We start from the raw sequence: 26,487 nt of genomic DNA, 5'->3' as shown, positions 1-26,487 counted from the left end.
AAAAATAGAAAAATATATATTTTTTAAAAAAAATTGTTCCTTATGTGTTATCTCATAATATATAAAAGTTCGGTGTATATAAAAAGTTCAATGTATAATAAAAAAGTTCGGAGTGTTATAAAAATGTTCCATATAATTGAAAAAAGTTCACCTTATATTAAAAATGCTCAATGTACATAAAAACGTAAAATGTTCACCATATTTGAAATAATGTTCACCGTATATTAGACAAATGTTCACTGTATATTGCGAAAACTATAAATAAAACTTTATAAATGCGAAAACGAAAAAAAGGAACCAAAATCTCAAAGAAGAAAGAGAAAAACGAAAAATGAAAAAAAAAACAAAACAACCCGCAGAAAAAAAAAGTGCATGCGTCAAATAGGCCAGCCATCTTGCCTCGCACTTCAGCAAAGACGCGTCAGACCACGGGGCGTGGTCTCCTATTTAGCGCGTAGGTCCCGTGTTAGCCACCAAACGAGTACCCTCCCGCCCTTCCTAGCGTACACTTGAGCCAGTCCAAGAAGTTTCTTTTCGGTTTTGGGATGGTGTTAGAGACCTTTTTTCTGTTTTCTTTCGCCTCTTTTCTGCCTTTTTCATCTTCGATTTCTCCTTTTTTTTCATATTGCTTCTTTCTTTATTTTATTATTTTTGTTTTACTTTAATCTTAATTTTATTTCAAAAAAAATCTTCTTTTACTTTATTCTATTTTCTATTTTTATTCATTTTCTGTACATCTTTCAAATTTGTGAACATGTTTTCAAATTATGTACTGTTTAATAATTCTCAAACATCATTTATGAGAACATGCTTATTTTATAAATTCGTGAACATTTTTTACAAATCATGTACATTATTTGACTTTGATAAACATATTTTTACAGATTCATGCATTTTTAAAAAAAAAATTGGAAACATTTTCTGAAACTCGTGAATATTTTTTTGAAATTTGAGAACAACTTTTGAAATTCACGAACATTATTTTGTTTTGATGAACATTTTTTAGTCCACTAACATTTTTTTAATCAATGAACTTTCCTCGAAATTTGGGGGGAAAATCTGAATTTTGTAAACATTTTTTTAAAAATCATGAACAAATTTTGAACTCACGAACATTTTTCCAAATTCATGATCATTTTTTTAATATGCGGAAATAAAATCACAATCATTTTATAAATAGGCGGAAATTTTATGATTTTCCCAATAGTTTCAAAATCATTACATTAGTTGAATTCACGGACATTTTATGATTTCTTAAACATATTTATTATAATTAGCATTTTTTAAAATTAGGAATTTTCTGAAATCCTTGATTATTTTAAAGAAGAGAAAAAACAAAATTGAAAAGAAAAAAGGCAAAAAGGTGAAATGGAAAAACCAAGGGCATCCCGCCCCGCACATGGGCCATCTTCCTGTAGATAAAGGGGAAGTTTTGGAGATTATACAGAATACCGTAAATTTTGTAGAGGAGAAGTTTCGAAGATTATACGAGATCTTGTAATCTCTTTTACGCGTTTATTAAATTATTGAAGAGCTTTTTGGGTCCACATTTCCCTATACTACAGTTGTTGTATGGATAGGGGGTTATTTTTTGGTGAAAAGGATAAGGACCTATTATAAAAGTTCAGCAGAATTACAAAGCATCATCAACACAATAAAAATTAAATCAAGTTTTGAGACCATCGTACGACAACTACCTCCAACAAAACGAGTTGTTGTTGCCGCTACCTACCAGAACCACCCTGACCTTGTCGATGACAGCCAAAAGTCTGCGTGCACATGCCCCTAAGGATCAACGCCCTGGAGCCGCAGTAGTCGTCGTTGAACCCTTGAATTGATTTGGAGCGCCTGACACCATATGTCATCATCGTGAATGCAGGGCGATATCTAACCTCGTCGCCCCAAGGAGACGACTGAAAACTACATCAGACCTCCATCGAATATCTTCTGATGGACAAAATCGAGAAGGATTGAAGCCCGAAGGACTAACTTGAAGGTGAGATGTCGTCATCCTTGAAAATAAGCTAACCTAAACTACAACCCAGAGCCAAGGCATCAAGGTTCCCCTCTGCGTCACCGGTCGTCGGAGCGTCAGGCAGAGGGGAGGAGAATCCATGAGCTGGTCGACGGAGCCGAAAGGGATTAGATTTGCAGCTGCCTCCGTCCTGGTTTACTAGTCCCCTCGTATTTTAGATCATATTTTGATCACGATTTCAACTAATAGAATATAAGTTATACATAACAAAAGCAATATCATTGAAAATTTACATTCAAACACGAATCAAACAATATAATTTTTTGTTACATGCATTAACATTTTGGTAACCAAATACTATGTGGTTAAACTTTGATCCAAAATATAAAAATGACTCATAAACCCTGACACAGGTAGCAGATCCAAACTTATGATTTCATATCAGCTAAATGTTAACTCCCTCCGTCCCATAATATAAGTTATAAGACGTTATTGCCTTCAATATGTGAGCATATTGGATGTAATGGGATGGCGAGAGTACATAAAAGAGTAAAATACATCATGGATTCTAAAACTATGGGAGGTATGTCAGTGTAGTCATAGAACTTCGAAACTGCGGTTTTAGATCCTAAAACTATTGAAGGTGTCTCAGTTTAGTCCTATAACTTTCAAACTATAGTTTTGGGTACCAAATCTATGTAAGTTTGTTCATCTCTGGTCCTAAACTTGCATGGCCAACATCTATTGTACATTTTTTTTCAAATGAGCCCTTATATGTGTTTACGTCATGAGAAGTGGTCCATACTCTACAACATCGCAATGTGTGTTGCAACCGGCATGCCACCACCTGCGTGGCCATGAGTTGCAGGGCAGCCTCGTCGAGAAGTTTGGCATGGTCACCAGGGAGACCCTAAGCCAGACGGCATGGAGGATGACATCCCTCTCCCTCGGCGCGACCGCCGGGGAGACCCCGAGCCAGTCGGGATGGGGGACGCTATCCTGCCTCTCTCTCTCTCTCTCCCTTCCTCTGTGGCGCGCGCGCGCGCGTGCCTGGCACCCTTGCCACAGATCGCGGAGGAGTGCACGAAAACCACGAAGCTGGCGCAAAGGTCGTCGAGAGTGACGCGACCCCAACAGCAGCCACAAGTGGGTAGCAATTGGACGTACGACGTGTCGTTCTGCTACTACAGGGTGAGGCTGAGATGACTAGTATACTCTCCTCGCTGGAGCTCAAGCCATGATGCTACTAACGGCCTCTGTACTATCTCTTATGAACATTCTGTGCGTGGGAGAAGACGAGGGCGTGAGAATGAGGCGAGACAACGCTCTAGGGATTTTCTTGCGTATTTATCTTCCATAAATTAACCTGGTGGGCCCATGGGTCAACATGACAACAGTCCAAGCATCTTCAAGCGACATGTCGGCGGGTCAATGCTAGCCATGCAAGCAACTTAGGACATGAGATGAACAAAGTTACATAGTTTTGGCACCCAAAACTGCAATTTGAAAGTTATATAACTAAACTGACACGCCTCATCTCCAATAGACCTAAAACTGCAGTTTCAAAGTTGTAGGACTAGACTGACACAACTCCAATAGTTTTAGAACTTACAATGCATTTTACTCTATATAAAATATGACTGATATGACTATGTTCCAAAACGACATAAGTAGCATCAGTAGTAAAACATGAGCAGCTTTGTCATAACCATAATCATCTCATCAGACTCGGGAGCTTAAAACAAAAGAAGATTACGGCTCAAAAGCTGCGCCACCCAATATAACAAACCGCGCGCTTCCATGCCACGACCTCCCCACCCATGATTGGAACGGATTGGATTCCATGCTTTGAGGCGACACCACCGTCTCTTTGCTTGCAAAATGGACCCAACTCCGAGATCCCAAAGGCCGGGACGGTGCCGCGCTTTTTCACGCCAGACCGCCCAACTTCATGAGCATACGTGCAGTGCAGTACTGCACCTGCTTTCGCTCGCTGTTGCTGATGGACCTGGCTGGCCTTTGGGACTTGACAGCAACTTGGATTGTTTCCACATGACGAAGGCCTCAATTTCCGCTCCAAAGACAAGGACTCCCGGATTTCCTGCCAGTATAAAAGTCATGGGTTTTTGTTTTTTTAATTGAGTATAAGTCATGGTTAGTTCGGTAGTAAGTATAAAATCCGTGGTACTATATGCTGACCTAATATCAAATCTGTTCCCCATTTATGTCAGCAAGGACCACTCTCAACAAGAGACAAGGGGAAGGAAAACTGCATTATCATATATGGATTAAGCATTACTGGAATTTTCAATTGTCAATTCTAACTTTTAGCAGCAAAGAGGGTCTTCAGAGAGCAAGCATATAGTACCTGATATTGAGGAGCAGCCGGTTCTCTTTCGTCTCATCCTTCGGACTCCGAGGAATCCACTGCGTATATGCTCATCTTGTTGTTTCAGGAAGACGCTGCCGACTCCCATGAGCAAACTATGAAACATTACTGTCTCTTGGTGAAATCAGCTCACTCTTCTCTCAATAATGGCACAGGAGCTCTGATTCCCACAGCCTGATGAAATGAAACCAAAATGTGAGGAAACAGGACAGTGATATCACAATGGCAGGGCTCTTCTCTGCTTTGCAAACTGGTGAAGAGGAAACTAGTCCCACATGGCCACATTAACTTCTCACATGATCAGGCAGACAGGCTACACGCCATGAACAGGAACACATTGACAATGACGGAGCAAGGCTCGATCCAGCCACTTGTCAGCCCCAGACTCCCAGTTCTTTTGATAAATTGGGCATGTAAAACGATGGTGTATGTAGTAAATTCCAAGCCATGCGGCCAGAGTGATAAAACAGACAGAATGCTGAAAACAGGACAGCAACAAAATTGACATACCACTAGATCTTGCAAGGATTTACATAGCGTTATTGGGCAAACGAAACAAATGAAAATTCTAGTATGAAAAAGTATATCTGTAGAGGCAAAGGAAAGGCCATGTGCCATATTTTCTCAAGGACTTTTGGTGGTAACATTTCTTACACCGGCTGCAGGGGCTGGATCATCAACAACATACATGATCACCAAGGCTACAGCATCTAAGGATTCTTTACCGCGGATTTGCATCAGAGCACCGTCAGCTAGGATAGCTGTTTTGCTCATCTCTAAGAGCAGTCAGCTGTGCGGTCTAATTCTGGTCTCCTCGTTCGATTTTCCAAGAATTCTTGGCCGCTTCAGCTGATGAATTACCAGAATCTGCACCCTTGTCTTTGGGCTTGGGCTTCGAGAAGAATGGATCCCACTCATGAGGTCCAACTGTCCGCTGTCCTTCTAACAGTTCATACTTCCAGCTATTCTCTTCAATAAAATCTTTATCTTCGCTGCCAGAGATGATATCTCTTCTCAATTGTGTCACTTTGTTGATGATTGCCGAAACCGAAACATCAAACGCGTCCTTTAGCGTTTCCAGTTTCGACCTTGGATCAGCATATATCACCTTTGGTATGAGATTTATAACCTCTTCTCTCATCTGCTTGACAACGTCTGGATGGATACTTCTCAGTATCTCCTCAACACTGACATTTCCATCACGGACGCCACCTTCAGGGATGAAGACCGAGTAACTCGTATAATTCTTCGGAAGATGCCATGTATACTGGACATATGCTGAACCAGGATGGAAGAAAACAGGTATGCAGCCAGCCAACATTGAGTCGAAGGCAGATCTTCTAGTATAGGAATCACCCTGGGGCTGCAAGCAGAATAAAGAGCTCTGGAACATCTTCATGATTGCACTTGGGGAGTGGCACTTGCTCTCTCCAAGGTCACACTCCAACAATTTACAGAAACTTGATGTCCTGCACTGATCGATGAGCTGCCCTCTGATAGACATTGGATCACCAGGACGAGGAGCCCCTGCGAATGAGAACAGCCATGGCCTCTCCAGGCTCCTCATTCTATCTTGCCAAAGGAAAACATCCTCATCTTTGGCAGGGTGAAAGTAAGTCGGATATGGCACCGCAAAATCATTGGCATTCCATGGGCTTGACTCCACCACCAGCATTGACATATTCTTCGCAGCCGGCATGAACAGCAGCTTGTTGCCCCAGTCAGATTCTTCGTCTGTCAATCGCCTGAAATCCCACGCAATCCTTCCCCCAACCAAGAAATGGTCACGCCCACCCATCACATTCCACTCGGGCCTCTTCCTCAACCAATCCACCAGATCATGCGGCGCAGCGTCCCTCATCGAAATGTTATACCCCCAGAGATACCTTGCCACATCAAACCCGGCGTAGAAGGGCACGAACACCGCCGCGGCGATGGACGAGTCCTTGGTGAGGCACTCGTACTGCTTCATCCGGTTGCCGAAGATGACATCGACGGCGAACTGATTGGTGGCATACCAGCCGGTGTTGGAGAAAACACCGTCCTCGTTGCTCAGCGGCGGGCCGAGACCGTCGTTGCCCGTGAACTTGCACATGTTGGTCCAGACGCTGAGGCTGTGGCACTCCCGGAGCATGTCCTCGTTGAAGCGCGGCGGCAGCTCGTGCACGTAGATGTACCGGCCGCCGCACGGGTCGCTCGCGTTCTCCGCCATCTTGAGCGCCCGCTGGAACGGGTACTCCTTCGGGGGCGCCTCCTCCTTCTCGGCGACGGCCGCGGGCGCCTCCTCCTTGCCGACGACGGCCGCGGGCACCTCCTCCTTGCCGACGACGGCCACAGGCGCCTCCTCCTTCTCGACGACGGCGGCGGGCGCCTCCTCCTTCTCGACGACGGCCGCGGGCGCCTCCTTACCGACGACGGCCGCGGGCGCCTCCTCCTTGCCGACGACAGCCGCGGGCGCCTCCTCCTTGCCGACGACCGCCACAGGCGCCTCTTCCTTGCCGACGACGGCGGCGGGCGCCTCCTCCTTGCCGACGACGGCGGCGGGCGCCTCCTCCTTGCCGACGGCGGCGGGCGGGGTGCGGAGAAGGCCGTCGTGGTTGAAGACGCGGTCCGGGAGGTGGTCGTGGGCAATGCGGGCCTGGGTGGCGACGGCGACGGGCCGCGCGTCGGGGTCGGGGGCGAGGACGGAGAAGTGGAAGTAGAAGATGAGGACCCAGAACATGACGCAGAGCGTGGCGAGGAAGCAGAGGCGCGACTGCGGCGGCTTCCCGCCGCCCTTCTCCGCGTCGTCGTGGTGGGACGGCAGCACGGAGCGCCGCCTCATTGCAGCAGCAGGCGCCCGCGCACGACGCGCCTTCGCCGCGCCGACGCCGGATTCGCAGCCGAGGGCCAGCGCCGCCGGAATCCCGCCGCCGCACCGGCCTCGAAACCTCCACCGGCGGGGCGCGGGAGAAGCGGATCGGCCGGTCGGACTCGGGAGGGGAGGTTTTGGTTTTGGTTTTGGTTTAGGGGGAGAGGAGGAGGCCTATTATCGCTGGGGATGGGAATGGGAATGGGAATGGCGGAGCTTTTGGTGGCGGCCGGTGTGGGATTTGGGGGTTTGAACACCGTCTTATTTTGGGGGGTGGGATGCCGGGATGGGAAGACGGGGGAGGGAATAAATGTGGGCAAGACGTGGCGGCCGGCCGTCTCTCGATGCGCGTCATGCCGTGGGGGCGTGTCGGTAGGAAGGAGGGAGGTACTATAATCAGGGGGTTCATCTTATTTTTCTTGGAGTATGATATAAAAATTGTGCAGTCAAAGCTCGTTTCATCACACACACTCTTCCCTCTTTGCCCACCTCCCTCCTCGTGCGTCAATCCGATACCGGCATCCACCTTCCCCGCCGCTTGCCACTCCGGCCGCGGCGGCCACCCCCTACCCCTCCAGTTCGCCTCCATGGCCGCTAGCCCCCGATCACTCACCTTGTTGTTCCAACACGCGACCAAGTGTCCAGTGGTTTCTGGCTCGGGCTTGTCTGCGGGTTCAGACAAGCCCGGTGTGCGAGCATGCTCGGAGGGGTCGTCGGCACCGCTCCAGGAGGTTGAGTTTGGCCGTCGGGCGGCAGGCTCGGAGCAGCCCCACCGCTTGCAAGGAGATCTTGTTAGAGACGAAGGACAGGCGCTTTCAGGTGCCTTGAGAAGGGGCACTTCAAGGTTTGTGGCATAAACGGAAATGTCCGATGCTAATGAGTAAGGGGTGCAATGGCAGTTCCTCGCTGGCATCTACTAACGGGGCAACGGCTCCAATGGTATTGTGGATTCTACAGTGCAACCCAAACCGGTGTGGAGTGGCATCGACCAGATTCCGCGCAAGGAAATGGGCGTCCCTTGGCGTCCATGGCGGTGGTCCAAGGTGGGAAGATGCCCCACCAATCTGCTAGCACCCTTTTGGGCCGGCGTGGAGTACTAGCGGATGCGACTATTGAACGATCTATCAAGAAGCTGATTGAGACACCACTTCATGTCTGTGCTGAAACTTTGGTCTCAACCTTGTAGTCGGGCTCAGCAATGATAAACGTGTGCCCCTACCTTGTTGAAGACAGTGTCTACTTGTTGTGTGTTGGTCTTCATTGACTGGTCTCGACAAGCAGGATGAAAATGTTTGTTCATTCCGTCTACAGCTGGATGTGGCGATGGCGGCGCAAGGATGTTTATCCCTTCTTAAAGGTGTTGATTCGAAAGAGTTGACCTTGCCGTAGGTGTTAATTTCACGTCTTTGTTATGTACTTTAATTAATAATTAATAAGAATGAATGTATGCATCTTACCGATGCAGAGGGCGGTGGTTTTTGCCTCCCTTTGGAAAATAAAACTTGGGCCTAAGGTAGACGATGTGCAAAAATAATTATAGAGGAAAAGCTAGAAATGCTCTAATGGAGCAGATCCGCATGTCTCTGCAAAATTTTCAGCATCCATAGCCGGGAGTTGACGTGTGAGTAGAGAGTGCATCCCAATGTACTAACCGGAAGTGAATGTATAATTGTATTCGTCTTTTAAATCCATTGTTAAGTCAAACACAGGGTACATTTATCCGTATAAGAAAACAGGGTCCATTGCACATTGATCGTGACTTGGAGTAAGTCAAAAGAGATGACATTATAGTAATAAAAAACGAAGTCAAATACCATGCCTGTTGGTAGAGGTAGCTATGTTCGTGAGCGTATTATTGGGTGTGGACAAGACGTGTACCTCCCCCGGCAAAAAAAGAAAGACAAGTCATGTACCTCTCCGCCACAATGGCCAAGTCGAGGCGACCACACCGCTAGAGGACACATGCGCACCGACGAATTTGGAGGCAACCCAAATGGGGCCAAAATTCTAACTTGGATTCATCAGATTTTAGAAAGAAGTACGCAACGGATGGCATATTTCAGTTTCAGAAAGCGTGTTTGGTGGGAAAAGGGAGAGATTTGGCAGCACAAAGCCGCACGCATAAACAGTACTGTACGTGTGAGACGGTTCTTGTTGTATGCAGAAAACAATCTGGGACGGCAGCATGGCAGGTGGCTTTCCCGGACTGCCCCCTGCCGCGGCCAAAACGTGCGCGTGCCGGCGACAATCGTCGGTGGCCGGTCAAATGAGCGGCGCGCGCTGCGCAGGCGGTGACGTGCCGGCCGCCGCGCCGACGCCACCGGCTGTACTGCTGGCACCCGCCGTGCTCTCCCGCGGCGCGCCTCAGCCCGTCAGCGGATCCGAAGAGAAAACAAGGACAGAAAAGGTAATTTTCTGGGGCCTGGGGCGCTGCCGACGACGCCTGTTTTGTTTTCACCGAATCGGCCCCCGCGGCAGCGAGTGCTCGACAAGGGTCGGGTCGGGTCGGGTCGGGTCTCCATCGATCCTGCGCGGCGCATATCCCGGCCCGTTGGTCCTGCTCGCTGGGCAGCAGCGTCACGACGGAATAGTATACTCGATGGATCCCGCTGGGCTCTGCTCATGCGCAGAACGTCGCAGTAAATTAACTGCGGCTGCCTGCAACTTTGGAGGAGCCCACGACCCTTTTCTTTTCTTTTCGTGCTGGTACCCAGGGCTCCTTGGTGAAGGCAGTTTAACCAAAGACGCGGCGCAGGACACGGAAGCAGGAAGGTTAAACAAAGGGGACGCAAGCTCGATCAAATCAAGGCCCTGATGATTGATCAGGACATGCACTACGAGATCTTGTTAATTCCCCATCATTCCCACACCTCCCGGCCGGTCAGGCCCACGCGCCCCCAAACCACCATCATCATTTCCAATATCGTACTCCTACTACTACTACTAGTCTACTACTAGGAACGTACTACGTGGCCTGGGCGTCATGACTGCCGAGTGGGTCTCACGAACGCTGCCCTGATCTGTCTCCATGCATATGCGTGTGTAATTGTAAACAGAAGTCTCCGGCCGGACGGACGCACGACGGAGGAGTCTTCGGCCGCGTAAACAAAGATCCAAGCGGCGAGCAAACAAAATCATTGGAACTCTCTGCTAATGCGACGTTTGTTGGGCCCACGATCACCGGCGTGCATATGGCCGCCCCTGCCGCTCACTGCTGTCCTGTCTCGACCGACGATGGCTTAGAAAAGTCCCGCGCCTCTCCCGTCCCATGTTAGCCTGTCGAGGCTCGGCGCGGCCACGTCCAGGTCGCTAAGATCTTAGGGCCTGTTTGGTTCCAATAAGTCACCCGACTTATAAGTCAGGTGACTTAAAACCAATGACTTATAAATCACGCCCGTTTGGTTGTCACCTGACTTATAAGTCACCTGACACACCTACCCACACCAATCAACATCATGCAGATGGTAGGACCCACGCAAAAGGGGGTGACTTATAAGTTTTAAGTTGGGGTGGAGCAACTTATGACTTATAAGTGGGGTGACTTATAAGTCGGGTCTATTTGGCAAAATAAGTTACTTTTTTCACTTTTCGACTTATAAGTTGGTGACTTATTTGAAACCAAACAGGGCCTTAGTGCCACTGTACTTGCATGGGAAGATACTGGTGCCGATAGTTAAGTAACACTGCTCCCGGTACGGATGTATGTTAACTGTTGTGAAGCGTGAACAATGAGTCTACGGGCCTGTTTGGTTCCAATCAGTCACCCGACTTATAAGTCAGGTGACTTAAAACCAGTGACTTATAAGTCAAGCCCGTTTGGTTGTCACCTGACTTATAAGTCACCTGGCACACCTACCCACACCAATCAACATCATGCAGATGGTAGGACCCATGTAAAAGGGGGTGACTTATAAGTTTTAAGTTGGGGTGGAGCAACTTATGACTTATAAATTGGGGTGACTTATAAGTCAGGTCTGTTTGGCAAAATAAGTCACTTTTTTCACTTTTCGACTTATAAGTTGGTGACTTATTTAGAACCAAACAGGGCCTACATGTGGCCGGGAAGATCCTCTTGCTCGACACTCTGACACGGTGACACCGCACCACCAAGCACAGTACAATTGTGCGGCTTGTTGGTGCATATACGTGGCGGCGAAGAAATGATAAAAAGATGCGAACCCTATATGCTTCAGCCTCCAGGGTAAAGTATCTCGGGTCACAAGAAACAACTTTCCTCTTTCCCAAGAAAAATCTCCCAAGCAGCTAGGTTTCCTCTCATCGTCCGAACTCCGTCTCGTGGATCCAATTAATGCCTTCGCCGGTGTCAAAACCGACGGATCTTGGGTAGGGGTCCCGAACTGTGCGTCTAAGGCTAATGGTAACAGGAGGCGTGGGACACAATGTTTACCTAGGTTCGGGCACTCTCGATGGAGGTAATACCCTACTTCCTGCTTGATTGATCTTGATGATATGAGTATTACAAGAGTTGATCTACCACGAGATCGTAGAGACTAAACCTTAGAAGCTAGCCTATGATTATGATTGTTCCTGTCATACGGACTAAACCCTCCGGTTTATATAGACACCGGAGGGGGCTAGGGTTACACAGAGTCGGTTACAGAGAAAGAAATCTTCATATCCTAACTGTCAAGCTTGCCTTCCACGCAAAGGAGAGTCTCATCCGGACACGTGGCGAAGTCTTCTATATTGTATCTTCATAGCCCAACAGTCCGACATATGCATATAGTCCGGCTATCCGAGGACCCCTTAATCCGGGACTCCCTCAATAGCCCCCGAGCAGGCTTCAATGACGCTAAGTTCGGCGCACAGATTGTCTTCGGCATTGCAAGGCGGGTTCCTTCGCCGAATTTTTCAAAGTACCTGTTGTAAATAGCAGTGCCCGGTTCCCCATTTAATGTTATGCTCATCGGCTTCTGCACCTTAACAGTCTCAGCCTCCACATGTCGAGCGAATGCGAGAAGTCGGGGCATTTTTACATTTGCCACCCTAGCCATGTAAATAAATTGTCTATTAAAGAGACGGGGATCTTCAGATCCAATCCACACCATCTTCCCCAAGCGAGGAATCATCAGAGCGTGCCCGAAAAAACCACTCCAACATGGCTGGCGCTCGCAACTCTTCTTCCCGCTCCCGCAACACCAAGCCGGGTGATTGGGAGAGTGTACCGTATCCCACGTCCGATTAGTGAAGTTGCACACCCAAGAGTTTCTACCTCCTGCATATCTAGTCACCGTTCGAGCCGGATTGGCTTCCTTCGATGGTGGGGAGCAAGCAGAGAACTTTCCCAACCCATCCAAGGGGGAGCGAGTATGCCTTGTTTCCTATTTACTGAGGGGCGTCGAATTTCCAATCCATCCATTCCTCTGCGGGCTTCTGGAGTTCTACAGCCTCCAACTGCACAACTTCTCACCTGCCTCCATCCTGCACATTGCATGTTACGTCACTCTTTGCGAGCTATTTCTGGGCTGCGAAGCCCATTTTGAGCTATGAAAGAAGTTGTTCTGCCTCGTCCCCCGTAATCAAGGGGGATCAATATTCCAAGTGGGCGGAGCCGAGATATGGCGCATCGTCGGGACCGAATGCTTATCCGGCACACCGAAGAAGGCACCCGGAGAGTGGCCCTCCGAGTGGTTTTATATTGAGGACGTCTCCCTTCCCGACCCAATTCGAATGGGTCTTCCCGAGTTTACAAACGCTCCACTGAGAAAACGCCTTAACTGGCGTCCCCGGAGCCCTAGAGAGGAAGATAGCAGGGAGATCCTTCAATTGATGAGCAAGATAAGAATACTTGCTCAGTCCGGATTATCAATAGTCGAGGTTATGGCGATATCCATAATGCGGGGGGTTCAGCCACTCCAATACCGAGGGCATCCCATGTGGCACTTCAATGGAGAAGACGACACCACCCGCTATGGTCGAAAGGGTCCGGACTCCACCACCAATACTGCCCGATTTATACAAGGGGGAAAGAGAGGAGTTCGTCCGCATTAAGCCAGGGGATGGATTTTCCATGTACAACCCTCCCAGCTGGGTGAGCTGCCATCCATTACTCTATTCTATTCATTCACTAAGCCTTTGTTTTCATAAATATTTACTCCGTCTACTTATAACAGGAATGGCGGAAAATAACCAGGGAGTTCCATAGCCTGGAACCACAGCCAGAGGACCGTAACCGAGCCCTTGACCCCGGATTTGAATAGGATCCGGATATATTCGTGGAGCTCGTGGAAGGGGTGTTTCACCAGGCGAGCTGTGACGGCACAGAGGTGGCCATCATTGCTGACTATCCCGGCCTCCTCCCTGTATCGCATGTAAGTAAACAAGAGACTTATCTCCCGGGAAAGATTTACTCCTTCCGTCTTACCCACCGCACAATTCTTATGCTCTAAAGGGAAGACGATCGGCGCGCCAAGCCGAACCCGAGGTGACTCGCCAACAAGGGGCGCCCGTGCCGGGTAGGCCTTCAAAAAGAAAGGCGAACAGAAACATGGCGGAGCCGTCATCAAGGAGGTATGGATTTAAACACGCCCCGCGGTTGTCATCTTAAAGTTTGACACATCCATTGTGCTTTAGTAGAAAGAACATCCGCCGGACTATGTCAGGGGATCCTGCCAACTGTACCTCTACTAGCTGGATTCCAGACCCGGTCTCGAGGACGGAGGCCAACACGGAAGCGACACCGGACCATCCTCATACAGAGGATTCGGATAGAATGTCCATTACAAATTCTGAAGTGGAGAGCGCCATGAATCATCGACGCCGGCCGGCCGCACTCCGCGACCCTGGTTTTTCAGAAGAGGCTTTTAATGCCTTCAACTCGGGTGATGTGTACATCTGAGCCGCTCAGGATGGGCTTGCTAGAGCCACGGACCAGTATTTGAAAGATATAGGTAAGTATAAAAATCTGGTAATTATGTATATCAGTAGCCCCTGAGACTTGAAGCAGTTGGTACAACTGATTTAAGGATCATTGTACTAATAGGTTCTCTCGGAGAAGAACAACCTGTTGTTTCAATAGCTGGAAGAGTGTTGAACCCAGCTAACGGCCGCTATGGCCAAGCTGTCAAGATCCAAAGAGGCATCGACTGGTATGTATTCCCGAATTGAGAAAAAAACAATATGTGTTTATAAACCAGTGACGCTAACAATATCTGATGACCAAAATCCTCAGATAACCCGGAACAAAATCTGGGAATCCCACAAGAGAGTGAACAAGGGGCACACAGGCAAGCAGCTGCCGCTGGCGAGCGTGTACTTACACGGGTCATACAGAAGAAAAACAAGCTCCAAGATGCTAATACCCAGCTGGGTGAAGAACTGAAAGATGTCCGGGCCCAGCTGGCTGACTCCGTGAAGGAAAATAAGAGGCTTCAGTGCGGCATTTTTAGTATGTTCTCAAACAAATATTTATATAGTTCAGCAAAGATAGGAACTAACAGAGTTATGTCTGTAGGTATGTTGACTGGCCGTCCCAAAGGGGAGATGCCCGGATCCTCAGGTGATCTGCTACAAGAGCTTTCGCAACTGCACGAACAAGTTCGGCAGGTCATGCGGAGTGTCGCCAAGGCCTTGTGGCCATCCGCCTCCCTGCCAGGAAGTATGGGGGAGCTTACACAGCTTTTCAAGGGAGCACGGCGGCATTTTTGACTATGGAAGATATCTACCTATCGAGAAGGAGCTAGAGAGGCTTGGGCCATGGTGAAAACATGGCATACCAAGCTCGATCTGAATCATATGGCTTGAGTCGGACCTGTAGGGTCAGATGAGAAAGAAATTCCCGTTAGTCTGGTATATGACCAGGTAGGATTAGCCGCAAAATATTCCCAACAGGATTGTAGGCTAGACAACCTTTTGGATGGCATAGAAGAAGAAGCATTTGAGTCTAAATGACTATGTACTTCAATTGACATATTTGTCCCTAGCCAGATTGTAAAACATTTGTCATGGCGGACCTTTTCGCTTCAGCCTCTAGACCCGACAGTCCGGAGTGTTTCCGAATACCCGCTCGGTAATATAAACCGGGGTACGCGTGGAAACCAGGCGTAGGGGTCATAATAGCTTGAACAGACAAGTACCCAACTAGCTATGTTATATTACATGGTTAGTAAGAAACATCTTCCAGAGAGAATAGTTCCGTTAAGGGTTCCTTTCCTTGGGTGCGCATGCATTAACATGCATGTCTGAACTGTGATAAAAAAGCGCAGTATATGTAACATCTGGGGTTTTATATTGTGATAGGTACAAAACATCTTTAGTTCACCGACCGAATATTCCCTTAAGAACGCTAGTTTTCAGCTTCACCCAGTCTGAGGTACACGTCCGGAGTACCCGGCAGTAACAATCGCAGAGGTGCTCCCTTTATGCCCTAGCCGAACTAACGGGAACGTAGGGCATAAGCGCAGGAGCCAGACAACCCAGCTTGGCCAAAACTTAAGTCATATCGATGCATATAATGGCGAAGAAAAGGTACATATGGAAAAAGGACGCATATGCAGTGGGCTTGATGCCCGGAAGATAATTATATTATGCTTTTGTATAAGAAGCCCCCCAGGTATAATGAGCGCACATACTTGAGGATTAGTGCGTCACAAGTGTGTAGTCTAGCCACACTAAAGCTGTAGAGTTTTTCAAAAGGAAAAGACAAAAATAGAGCTGAAAAGTAAATGAAAAGCAACGGAGGGAAGGATACGAACAGGGAGTTCGATGCTAGGCGTAGAATCTTCGGAGTCTGGCCGCGTTCCGTGGGTTTATCTCTGTTGGGGAACGTTGCATAAAATAAAAATTTTCCTACGTTCACCAAGATCAATCTAGGAGTTCGTCTAGCAACGAGAGAGAGGAGTGCATCTACATACCCTTGTAGATCGTGAGAGGAAGCGTTCAAGAGAACGGGGTTGAGGGAGTCGTACTCGTCGTGATCCAAATCACTGGAGATCCTAGCGCCGAACGGACGGCACCTCGGCGTTCAACACATGTACGGTCAGCGTGACGTCTCCTCCTTCTTGATCCAGCAAGGGGGAAGGAGAGGTTGATGAAGATCCAGCAGCACGATGGCGTGGTGGTGGATGCAGCAGGGATCCAGCAGGGCTTCGCCAAGCGTCTGTGGGAGGGAGAGGTGTAGCACGGGGGAAGGGAGGCGCCAAGTGCAAGGGTGCGGCTGCCATCCCTCCCCCCTCTTTATATAGGGTCCCCAGGGGGGCACCGACCCTAGGAGATGGGATCTCCTAGGGGGGCGGCGACCAAGGGGGGAGCCTTGCCCCCAAGGCAAGTGGAGGCGCCCCCTCCCCTAGGGTTCCCAACCCTAGGCGCAGGGGGGGCCCAAGGGGGGCGCACCAGCCCACCAGGGGCTGGTTCCCCTCCCACTTCAGCCCATGGGGCCCTCCGGGGTAGGTGGTCCCACCCGATGGAACCCCGGGACCCTTCCGGTGGTCCCGGTACAATACCGGTGACCCCCGAAACTTTCCCGATGGCCGAAACAACACTTCCTATATATAATTCTTCACCTCTGAACCATTCCGGAACTCCTTGTGACGTCTAGGATCTCATCCGGGACTCCGAACAACTTTCGGGTTACTGCATATTCATATCTCTACAACCCTAGCATCACCGAACCTTAAGTGTGTAGACCCTACGGGTTCGGGAGACATGCAGACATGACTGAGACGCCTCTCCGGTCAATAACCAACAGCGGGATCTGGATACCCATGTTGGCTCCCACATGCTCCTCAATGATCTCATCGGATGAACCACGATGTCGAGGATTCAATCAATCCCGTATACAATTCCCTTTGTCAATCGGTACGTTACTTGCCCGAGACTCGATCGTCGGTATCCCAATACCTCGTTCAGTCTCGTTACTGGCAAGTCACTTTACTCGTACCGTAATGCATGATCATGTGACCATACACTTGGTCACATTGAGCTCATTATGATGATGCATTACCGAGTGGGCCTAGAGATACCTCTCCGTCATACGGAGTGACAAATCCCAGTCTCGATTCGTGCCAACCCAACAGACACTTTCGGAGATACCCGTAGTGCACCTTTATAGCCACCCAGTTACGTTGTGATGTTTGGCACACCCAAAGCACTCCTACGGTATCCGGGAGTTGCACAATCTCATGGTCTAAGGAAATGATACTTGACACTTGAAAAAGCTCTAGCTAAATGAACTACACGATCTTTAAGCTATGCTTAGGATTGGGTCTTGTCCATCACATCATTCTCCTAATGATGTGATCCCGTTATCAATGACATCCAATGCCCATAGTCAGGAAACCATGACTATCTGTTGATCAACGAGCTAGTCAACTAGAGGCTTACTAGGGACATGTTGTGGTCTATGTATTCACACGTGTATTACAATTTTCGAATAATACAGTTATAGCATGAATAATAGACAGTTATCATGAACAAAGAAATATAATAATAACCATTTTATTATTGCCTCTAGGGCATATTTCCAACAGTCTCCCACTTGCACTAGAGTCAATAATCTAGTTACATTGTGATGTATCGAACACCCATTGCGTCCTGGTGTTGATCATGTTTTGCTCTAGGGAGAGGTTTAGTCAACGGATCTGCTACATTCAGGTCCGTATGTACTTTACAAATATCTATGTCTCCATCTTGAACATTTTCACGGATGGAGTTGAAGCGACGCTTGATGTGCCTGGTCTTCTTGTGAAACCTGGGCTCCTTGGCGAGTGCAATAGCTCCAGTGTTGTCACAGAAGAGTGTAATCGGCCCCGACGCATTGGGTATGACTCCTAGGTCGGTGATGAACTCCTCACCCAGATTGCTTCATGTGCTGCCTCCGAGGCTGCCATGTACTCCGCTTCACATGTAGATCCCACCACGACGCTCTACTTGCAACTGCACCAGCTTACTGCCCCACCATTCAAAATATACACATATACGGTTTGTGACTTCGAGTCATCCAGATCTGTGTCGAAGCTAGCGTCGACATAACCCTTTACGACGAGCTCTTCGTCACCTCCATATATGAGAAACATGTCCTTAGTCCTTTTCAGGTACTTAAGGATGTTCTTGACCGTTGTCCAGTGTTCCATGCCGGGATTACTTTGGTACCTTCCTACCAAACTTACAGCAAGGTTTATATCAGGCCTGGTACAGGTCATGGCATACATGATAGACCCTATGGCTGAGGCATAGGGGACGGCACTCATCTTTTCTCTATCTTCTGCCGTGGTCGGGCATTGAGCTGAGCTCAATTTCACACCTTGCAACACAGGCAAGAACCCTTCTTGGACTGATCCATATTGAACTTCTTCAATATCTTATCAAGGTATGTGCTTTGTGAAAGACCTATGAGGCGTCTTGATCTATCTCTATAGATTTTGATGCCTAATATGTAAGCAGCTTCTCCAAGGTCCTTCATTGAAAAACACTTATTCAAGTAGGCCTTTATCCTGTCCAAAAGTTCTATATCATTTCCCATCAAAAGTATGTCATCCACATATAATATGAGAAAAGCTACAGAGCTCCCACTCACTTTCTTGTAAACGCATGCTTCTCCATAAGTCTGCATAAACCCAAACGCTTTAATCATCTCATTAAAGCGAATGTTCCAACTCCGAGATGCTTGCACCGGCCCATAGATGGAGCGCTGGAGCTTGCATACCTTGTTAGCATTCTTAGGGTCGACAAAACCTTCCGGCTGCATCATATACAGTTCTTCCTTAAGGTGACCGTTAAGGAATGCCGTTTTGACGTCCATTTGCCATATCTCATGATCATAGTATGCGGCAATTGCTAACATGATTCGGACAGATTTCAGCTTCGCTACGGGAGAGAATGTCTCATCGTAGTCAATCCCTTGAACTTGTCAATAACCCTTAGCGACAAGTCGAGCTTTATATATGGTAACATTACCATCCGCGTCCGTCTTCTTCTTAAAGATCCATTTGTTTTCTATTGCTCGCCGATCATCGGGCAAGTCTGTCAAAGTCCACACTTTGTTTTCATACATGGATCCTATCTCGGATTGCATGGCTTCAAGCCATTTGTTGGAATCTGGGCCCGCCATCGCTTCTTCATAGTTCGAAGGTTCACCGTTGTCTAACAACATAATTTCTAAGACAGGTTACCGTACCACTTTGGTGCAGAACGTGTCCTTGTGGACCTTCGAAGTTGAGTAAGAGCTTGATCCGAAGTATCTTGATCATCATCATTAACCTCCTCTCTTGTCGGATCAGGCACCACAGGAACATCTTCCTGAGCTGCGCTACTTACCAGTTCAAGAGGTAGTACTTCATCAAGTTCCACTTTCCTCCCACTTAATTCTTTCGAGAGAAACTCTTTCTCCAGAAAGGACCCGTTGTTGGCAACAAAGATCTTTCCCTCGGATCTTAAGTAGAAAGTATACCCAATGGTTTCCTTAGGGTATCCTATGAAGACTCATTTTTTCGACTTGGGTTCGAGCTTCTCAGGTTGAAGTTTCTTGACATAAGCATCGCATCCCCAAACTTTTAGAAACGACAGCTTAGGTTTCTTCCCGAACCATAATTCATACGGTGTCGTCTCAACGGATTTAGACGGTGCCCTATTTAAAGTGAATGTAGCTGTCTCTAGAGCGTATCCCCAAAATGATAGCGGTAAATCGGTAAGTGACATCATAGATTGCACCATATCCAATAGAGTGCGATTACAACGTTCGGACACACCATTTCACTGAGGTGTTCCAGGCGGCGTGAGTTGTGAAACGATTCCACATTTCCTTAAGTGCGTACCAAATTCGTGACTTAAATATTCACCCCCACGATCTGATCGTAAGAACTTTATCTTTCGGTCACGTTGATTGTCTACCTCATTCTGAAATTCCTTGAACTTTTCAAAGGTCTCAGACTTGTGTTTCATCAAGTAGACATACCCATATCTACTCAAGTCATCAGTGAGAGTGAGAACATAACGATATCCTCCGCGAGCCTCAACGCTCATTGGACCGCACACATCAGTATGTATGATTTCCAATAAGTTGGTTGCTCGCTCCATTGTTCTGGAGAACGGAGTCTTGGTCATCTTGCCCATGAGGCATGGCTCGCATGTGTCAAACGATTCATAATCTAGAGACTCTAAAAGTCCATTAGCATGGAGCTTCTTCATGCGCTTGACTCCAATGTGACCAAGGCGGCAGTGCCACAAGTATGTGGGACTATCGTTATCAACTTTACATCTTTTAGTATTCACACTATGAATATGTGTAACATTACGCTCGAGATTCATTAAGAATAAACCATTCACCAGCGGGGCATGACCATAAAACATATCACTCATATAAATAGAACAACCATTATTCTCGGATTTTAATGAGTAGCCATCTCGAATTAAATGAGATCCTGATACAATGTTCATGCTCAAAGCTGGTACTAAATAACAATTATTGAGGTTTAAAACTAATCCCGTAGGTAAATGTAGAGGTAGCGTGCCGACGGCGATCACATCGACCTTGGAACCATTCCCGACGCGCATCGTCACCTCGTCCTTCGCCAGTCTTCGCTTATTCTGCAGCTCCTGCTTTGAGTTACAAATATGAGCAACCGCACCGGTATCAAATACCCAGGAGCTACTACGAGCACTGTTAAGGTACACATCAATTACGTGTATATCACATATACCTTTGGTTTTGCCGGCCTTCTTGTCCGCTAAGTACTTGGGGCAGTTCCGCTTCCAGTGTCCGCTTCCCTTGCAATAAAAGCACTCAGTTTCAGGCTTGGGTCCATTACTTGACTTCTTCCCGGCAACTGGCTTACCGGGCGCGGCAACTCCCTTGCCGTCCTTCTTGAAGTTCTTCTTACCCTTGCCTTTCTTGAACTTAGTGGTTTTATTCACCATCAACACTTGATGTTCCTTTTTGATCTCCACCTCCGCTGATTTCAGCATTGAATATACCTCAGGAATGGTCTTTTCCATCCCCTGCATATTGAAGTTCATCACAAAGCTCTTGTAGCTTGGTGGGAGCGACTGGAGGATTCTGTCGACCACCGCGTCATCCGAGAGATTAACTCCCAGTTGAGATAAGCGGCTGTGCAACCCAGACATTTTGAGTATGTGCTCGCTGACAGAACCATTCTCCTCCATCTTACAACTGTAGAACTTGTCGGAGACTTCATATCTCTCGACCCGGGCGTGAGCTTGGAAACCCATTCTCAGCTCTTGGAACATCTCATATGCTTCGTGCTGCTCAAAAAGCTTTTGGATCCCCGGTTCCAAGCTGTAAAGCATGCCGCACTGAACCAGGGAGTAATCATCACTACGCGACTGCCAGGCATTCATAACGTCTTGAGTTGCTAGGAAAATGGGTGCTTCACCTAGCGGTGCATCTAGGACATATGCTTTCTTGGCAGCTATGAGGATGATCCTCAAGTTCCGAACCCAGTCCGTATAGTTGCTGCCATCGTCTTTCAGCTTGGTTTTCTCTAGGAACGCGTTGAAGTTGAGGGCAACATTAGCGTGGGCCATTTTATCTACAAGACATATTGCAAAAAATTTAGACTAAGTTCATGATAATTAAGTTCATCTAATCAAATAATGAACTCCCACTCAGATAGACATCCCTCTAGTCATCTAAGTGATCCATGATCCGAGTCAACTAGCCCGTGTCCGATCATCATGTGAGACGGACTAGTCATCATCGGTGAACATCTTCATGTTGATCGTATCTTCTATATGACTCATGTTCGACCTTTCGGTCTTCCGTGTTCCGAGGCCATGTCTGTACATGCTAGGCTCGTCAAGTTAACCTAAGTGTATTGCGTGTGTAAATCTGGCTTACACCCGTTGTATTCGAACGTTAGGATCTATCACACCCGATCATCGCGTGGTGCTTCGAAACAACGAACCTTCACAACGGTGCACAGTTAGGGGGAACATTTTTCTTGGAATTATTATGAGGGATCATCTTATTTACTACCGTCGTTCTAAGTAAACAAGATGAAAAACATGATAAACATCACATGCAATCAAATAGTGACATGATATGGCCAATATCATATTGCTCCTTTGATCTCCATCTTTGGGGCACCATGATCATCTTCGTCACCGGCATGACACCATGATCTCCATCATCATGATCTCCATCATCGTGTCTTCATGAAGTTGTCACGCCAACGACTACTTCTACTTCTATGGCTAACACATTTAGCAATAAAGTAAAGTAATTTACATGGCGTTCTTCAATGACGCGCAGGTCATACAAAAAAATAAAGACAACTCCTATGGCTTCTGCCGGTTGTCATACTCATCGACATGCAAGTCGTGATTCCTATTACAAGAACATGATCATCTCATACATCACATATATCATTCATCACATCCTTTGGCCATATCACATCACAAAACACTTGCTGCAAAAACAAGTTAGACGTCCTCTAGTTGTTGTTGCAAGTTTTTACGTGGCTTCTATAGGTGATCTAGCAAGAACGTTTTCTTACCTACGTTAAAGCCACAACGTGATTTGCCAACTTCTATTTACCCTTCATAAGGACCCTCTTCATCGAATCCGCTCCAACTAAAGTGGGAGAGACAGACACCCGCTAGCCACCTTATGCAACTAGTGCATGTCAGTCGTTGGAACCTGTCTCACGTAAGCGTACGTGTAAGGTCGGTCCGAGCCGCTTCATCCCACAATACCGCTGAAGCAAAATAAGACTAGTAGTGGCAAGAAAGTTGTCAACATCTACGCCCACAACAAATTGTGTTCTACTCGTGCAAAGAGAACTACGCAAAGACCTAGCTCATGATGCCACTGTTGGGGAACGTTGCATAAAATAAAATATTTCCTATGTTCACCAAGATCAATCTAGGAGTTCGTCCAGCAACGAGAGAGAGGAGTGCATCTACATACCCTTGTAGATCGCGAGCGGAAGCGTTCAAGAGAACGGGGTTGAGGGAGTCGTACTCGTCGTGATACAAATCACCAGAGATCCTAGCGCCGAACGGACGGCACCTATGCGTTCAACACACGTACGGTCAGCGTGACGTCTCCTCCTTCTTGGTCCAGCAAGGGGGAAGGAGAGGTTGATGAAGATCCAGCAGCACAAAAGCGAGGTGGTGGATGGAGCAGGGATCCGGCAGGGCTTCGCCAAGCGTCTGCGGGAGGGAGAGGTGTAGCAAGGGGGAAGGGAGGCACCAAGTGCAAGGGTGCGGCTGCCCTCCCTCCCCCCTCTTTATATAGGGTCCCCAGGGGGGGGGGGTGCCGGCCCTAGGAGATGGGATCTCCTAGGGGTGGCGGCGGCCAAGGGGGGAGCCTTGCCCCCCAAGGCAAGTGGAGGCGCCCCCTCCCCTAGGGTTACCAACCCTAGGCGCAGGGGGGCCCAAGGGGGGCGCACCAGCCCACCAAGGGCTGGTTCCCCTCCCACTTCAGCCCATGGGGCCCTCCGGGATAGGTGGCCCCACCCGGTGGACCCCCGGGACCCTTCCGGTGGTCCCGGTACAATACCGGTGACCCCCGAAACTTTCCCGATGGCCGAAACAACACTTCCTATATATAATTCTTCACCTCCGGACCATTCCGGAACTCCTCGTGATGTCCAGGATCTCATCCAGGACTCCGAACAACTTTCGGGTTACTGCATATTCATATCTCTACAACCCTAGCGTCACTGAACCTTAAGTGTGTAGACCTTACGGGTTCGGGAGACATGAAGACATGACCGAGACGCCTCTCCGGTCAATAACCAACAGCGGGATCTGGATACCCATGTTGGCTCCCACATGCTCCTCGATGATCTCATCGAATGAACCACGATGTCGAGGATTCAATCAATCCCGTATACAATTCCCTTTGTCAATCGGTACGTTACTTGCCCGAGACTCGATCGTCGGTATCCCAATACCTCGTTCAGTCTCGTTACCGGCAAGTCACTTTACTCGTACCGTAATGCATGATCCCGTGACCAGACACTTGGTCACATTGAGCTCATTATGATGATGCATTACCGAGTGGGCCCAGAGATACCTTTCTGTCATACGGAGTGACAAATCCCAGTCTCGATTCGTGCCAACCCAACAGACACTTTCGGAGATACCTGTAGTGCACCTTTATAGCCACCCAGTTACATTGTGACGTTTGGCACACCCAAAGCACTCCTACGGTATCCGGGAGTTGCACAATCTCATGGTCTAAGGAAATGATACTTGACACTTGGAAAAGCTCTAGCTAAACGAACTACACGATCTTTGAGCTATGCTTAGGATTGGGTCTTGTCCATCACATCATTCTCCTAATGATGTGATCCCGTTATCAATGACATCCAATGCCCATAGTCAATTAACCATGACTATCTGTTGATCAACGAGCTAGTCAACTAGAGGCTTACTAGGGACATGTTGTGGTCTATGTATTCACACGTGTATTATGATTTCCGGATAATACAGTTATAGCATGAATAATAGACAGTTATCATGAACAAAGAAATATAATAATAACCATTTTATTATTGCCTCTAGGGCATATTTCCAACAGGCTCGAGGCGATTATGGGTTGCATCCCGTAGTCGGTACGCTCCTCCGATGAGAACTTTGTCAATGATGAAGGGACCCTCCCACTTGGGCTTGAGTTTGTCCTTTTTCTTCTCCGGTAGACGTAGAACGACTTCGCCAATATTATAAGTCTTGGCCCATACTTCTCTGCTTTGATACCTGCGAGCCTGTTGTTGATAGAATGCGGAACGGGCTTTTGCAACGTCGCGCTCCTCTTCCAGGGCATCTAAATTGTCCTGCTGATCGAGCTTGGCCTCTCTCTCTTTGTACATGCGCACTCGAGGTGAGTCATGAATAATATCGCAGGGTAGCACAGCCTCTGCACCGTACACCATAAATAAGGGTGTGTATCCGGTAGTGCAATTTGGCGTGGTCCGCAGCCCCCATAGTACGAAGTCAAGCTCCTCCACCCAGTGTGTGTCTGATTCTTTTAAGGATCACACTAGTCTAGGTTTAATGCCGCTCATAATAAGACCATTGGCTCGTTCGACTTGACCGTTTCTTTGAGGGTGATAGACGGAGGCGTAATCGAGCTTAATGCCCATGTTGCCGCACCAAGTTTTCACCTCATCAGGTATGAAATTGGAGTCATTGTCGGTGATGATGCTGTGGGGGACACCATAACGGTGTACAACACCCGATATGAAGTCTATCACGGGTCCGGATTTGGTCGTTTTAACTGGTTTGGCTTCTATCCATTTGGTGAATTTATCCACCATGACCAACATGTATTTTTTCTTATGGCTTCCTCCTTTAAGGGGTCCGACCATATCAAGCCCCCAGACCGCGAAAGGACAAGTTATGGGGATTGTTTGTAGGGTGGTGGGTGGCATATGGTTTTGGTTGGTGAAAAGCTGGCATCCGACACAATGTTGGACAAGGTCTTGTGCGTCTGCTCGGGTCGTCGGCCAGTAAAACCCTGTACGGAAGGCCTTGCTTACAAGGGCCCGAGCTGCAGCGTGGTGACCGCTGAGGCCGGAATGAATTTCAGCCAAGAGCTGCCGCCCTTCCTCCTCGAAGATACATCTTTGAAGTACCCCGGTAGCGCTTTTCTTATAAAGCTCTCCCTCATGGACTTTGTAGGCTTTAGAGCGCCGCACAATGCAGCGTGCCTCATTTTGATCCTCGGGGAGTTCGTGCCTGTTAAGGTAGGCCAAGAAGGGTTCGGTCCATGGGGCGATAACAGCCATGATGAGATGGGCCGAGGGTGTTATTTTGGTGGCAGAGCCCCCGATTATGTCAGTGTGTTCAGATTCTAGGGTTGTGGTCGGATCTGGACTGATGTTGCCGGTCTCCCCTTGCCACACCATGGATGGCTTGAAAAGCCTTTCCAGAAACATATTAGGTGGAACGGGGTCGCGCTTAGCACCGATGCGGGCGAGGACATCTGCCGCTTGATTGTTTTCTCGAACCACATGATGAATTCGAGCCCCTCGAACCAAGCTGACATCTTAAGGATGGCATTACGATATGCCGCCATTTTCGGATCTTTGGCATCAAAGTCTCCATTTATTTGAGATATTGCGAGGTTTGAATCCCCACGCACTTCTAAGCGCTGAATGCCCATGGAGACGGCCATCCGAAGACCATGCTACAGAGCCTCGTATTCGGCTGCATTGTTGGAGTCTGTGTATAGTATTTGGAGTATGTATTGGACTGTATCTCCCGTGGGGTATGTGAGGACGACGCTTGCTCCCAGACCTGCCAACATTTTAGAGCCGTCGAAGTGCATGATCCAGTTGGAGTATGTGC

The 26,487-nt window shown here is 48.0% G+C and overlaps 1 protein-coding gene across 1 annotated transcript; it reads right to left on the bottom strand.

Moving 5' to 3' along the window:
* Positions 1-4,823: 4,823 nt before the first annotated feature.
* On the bottom strand, positions 4,824-7,493 carry LOC123093476 (xyloglucan galactosyltransferase KATAMARI1 homolog). Its single transcript, XM_044515453.1, has one exon. The coding sequence runs from the start codon at positions 7,186-7,188 to the stop codon at positions 5,164-5,166; it is 2,025 nt and encodes a 674-aa protein (XP_044371388.1). The 5' UTR covers positions 7,189-7,493; the 3' UTR covers positions 4,824-5,163.
* Between the last annotated feature and the right edge of the window lie 18,994 nt (positions 7,494-26,487).

Source organism: Triticum aestivum, chromosome 4B (genome assembly GCF_018294505.1).
Source record: "Triticum aestivum cultivar Chinese Spring chromosome 4B, IWGSC CS RefSeq v2.1, whole genome shotgun sequence".
Lineage (NCBI taxonomy): Eukaryota > Viridiplantae > Streptophyta > Magnoliopsida > Poales > Poaceae > Triticum > Triticum aestivum.
Note: the sequence above shows the minus strand (reverse complement) of the source record. Positions and strands in the feature narration are given on the sequence as shown.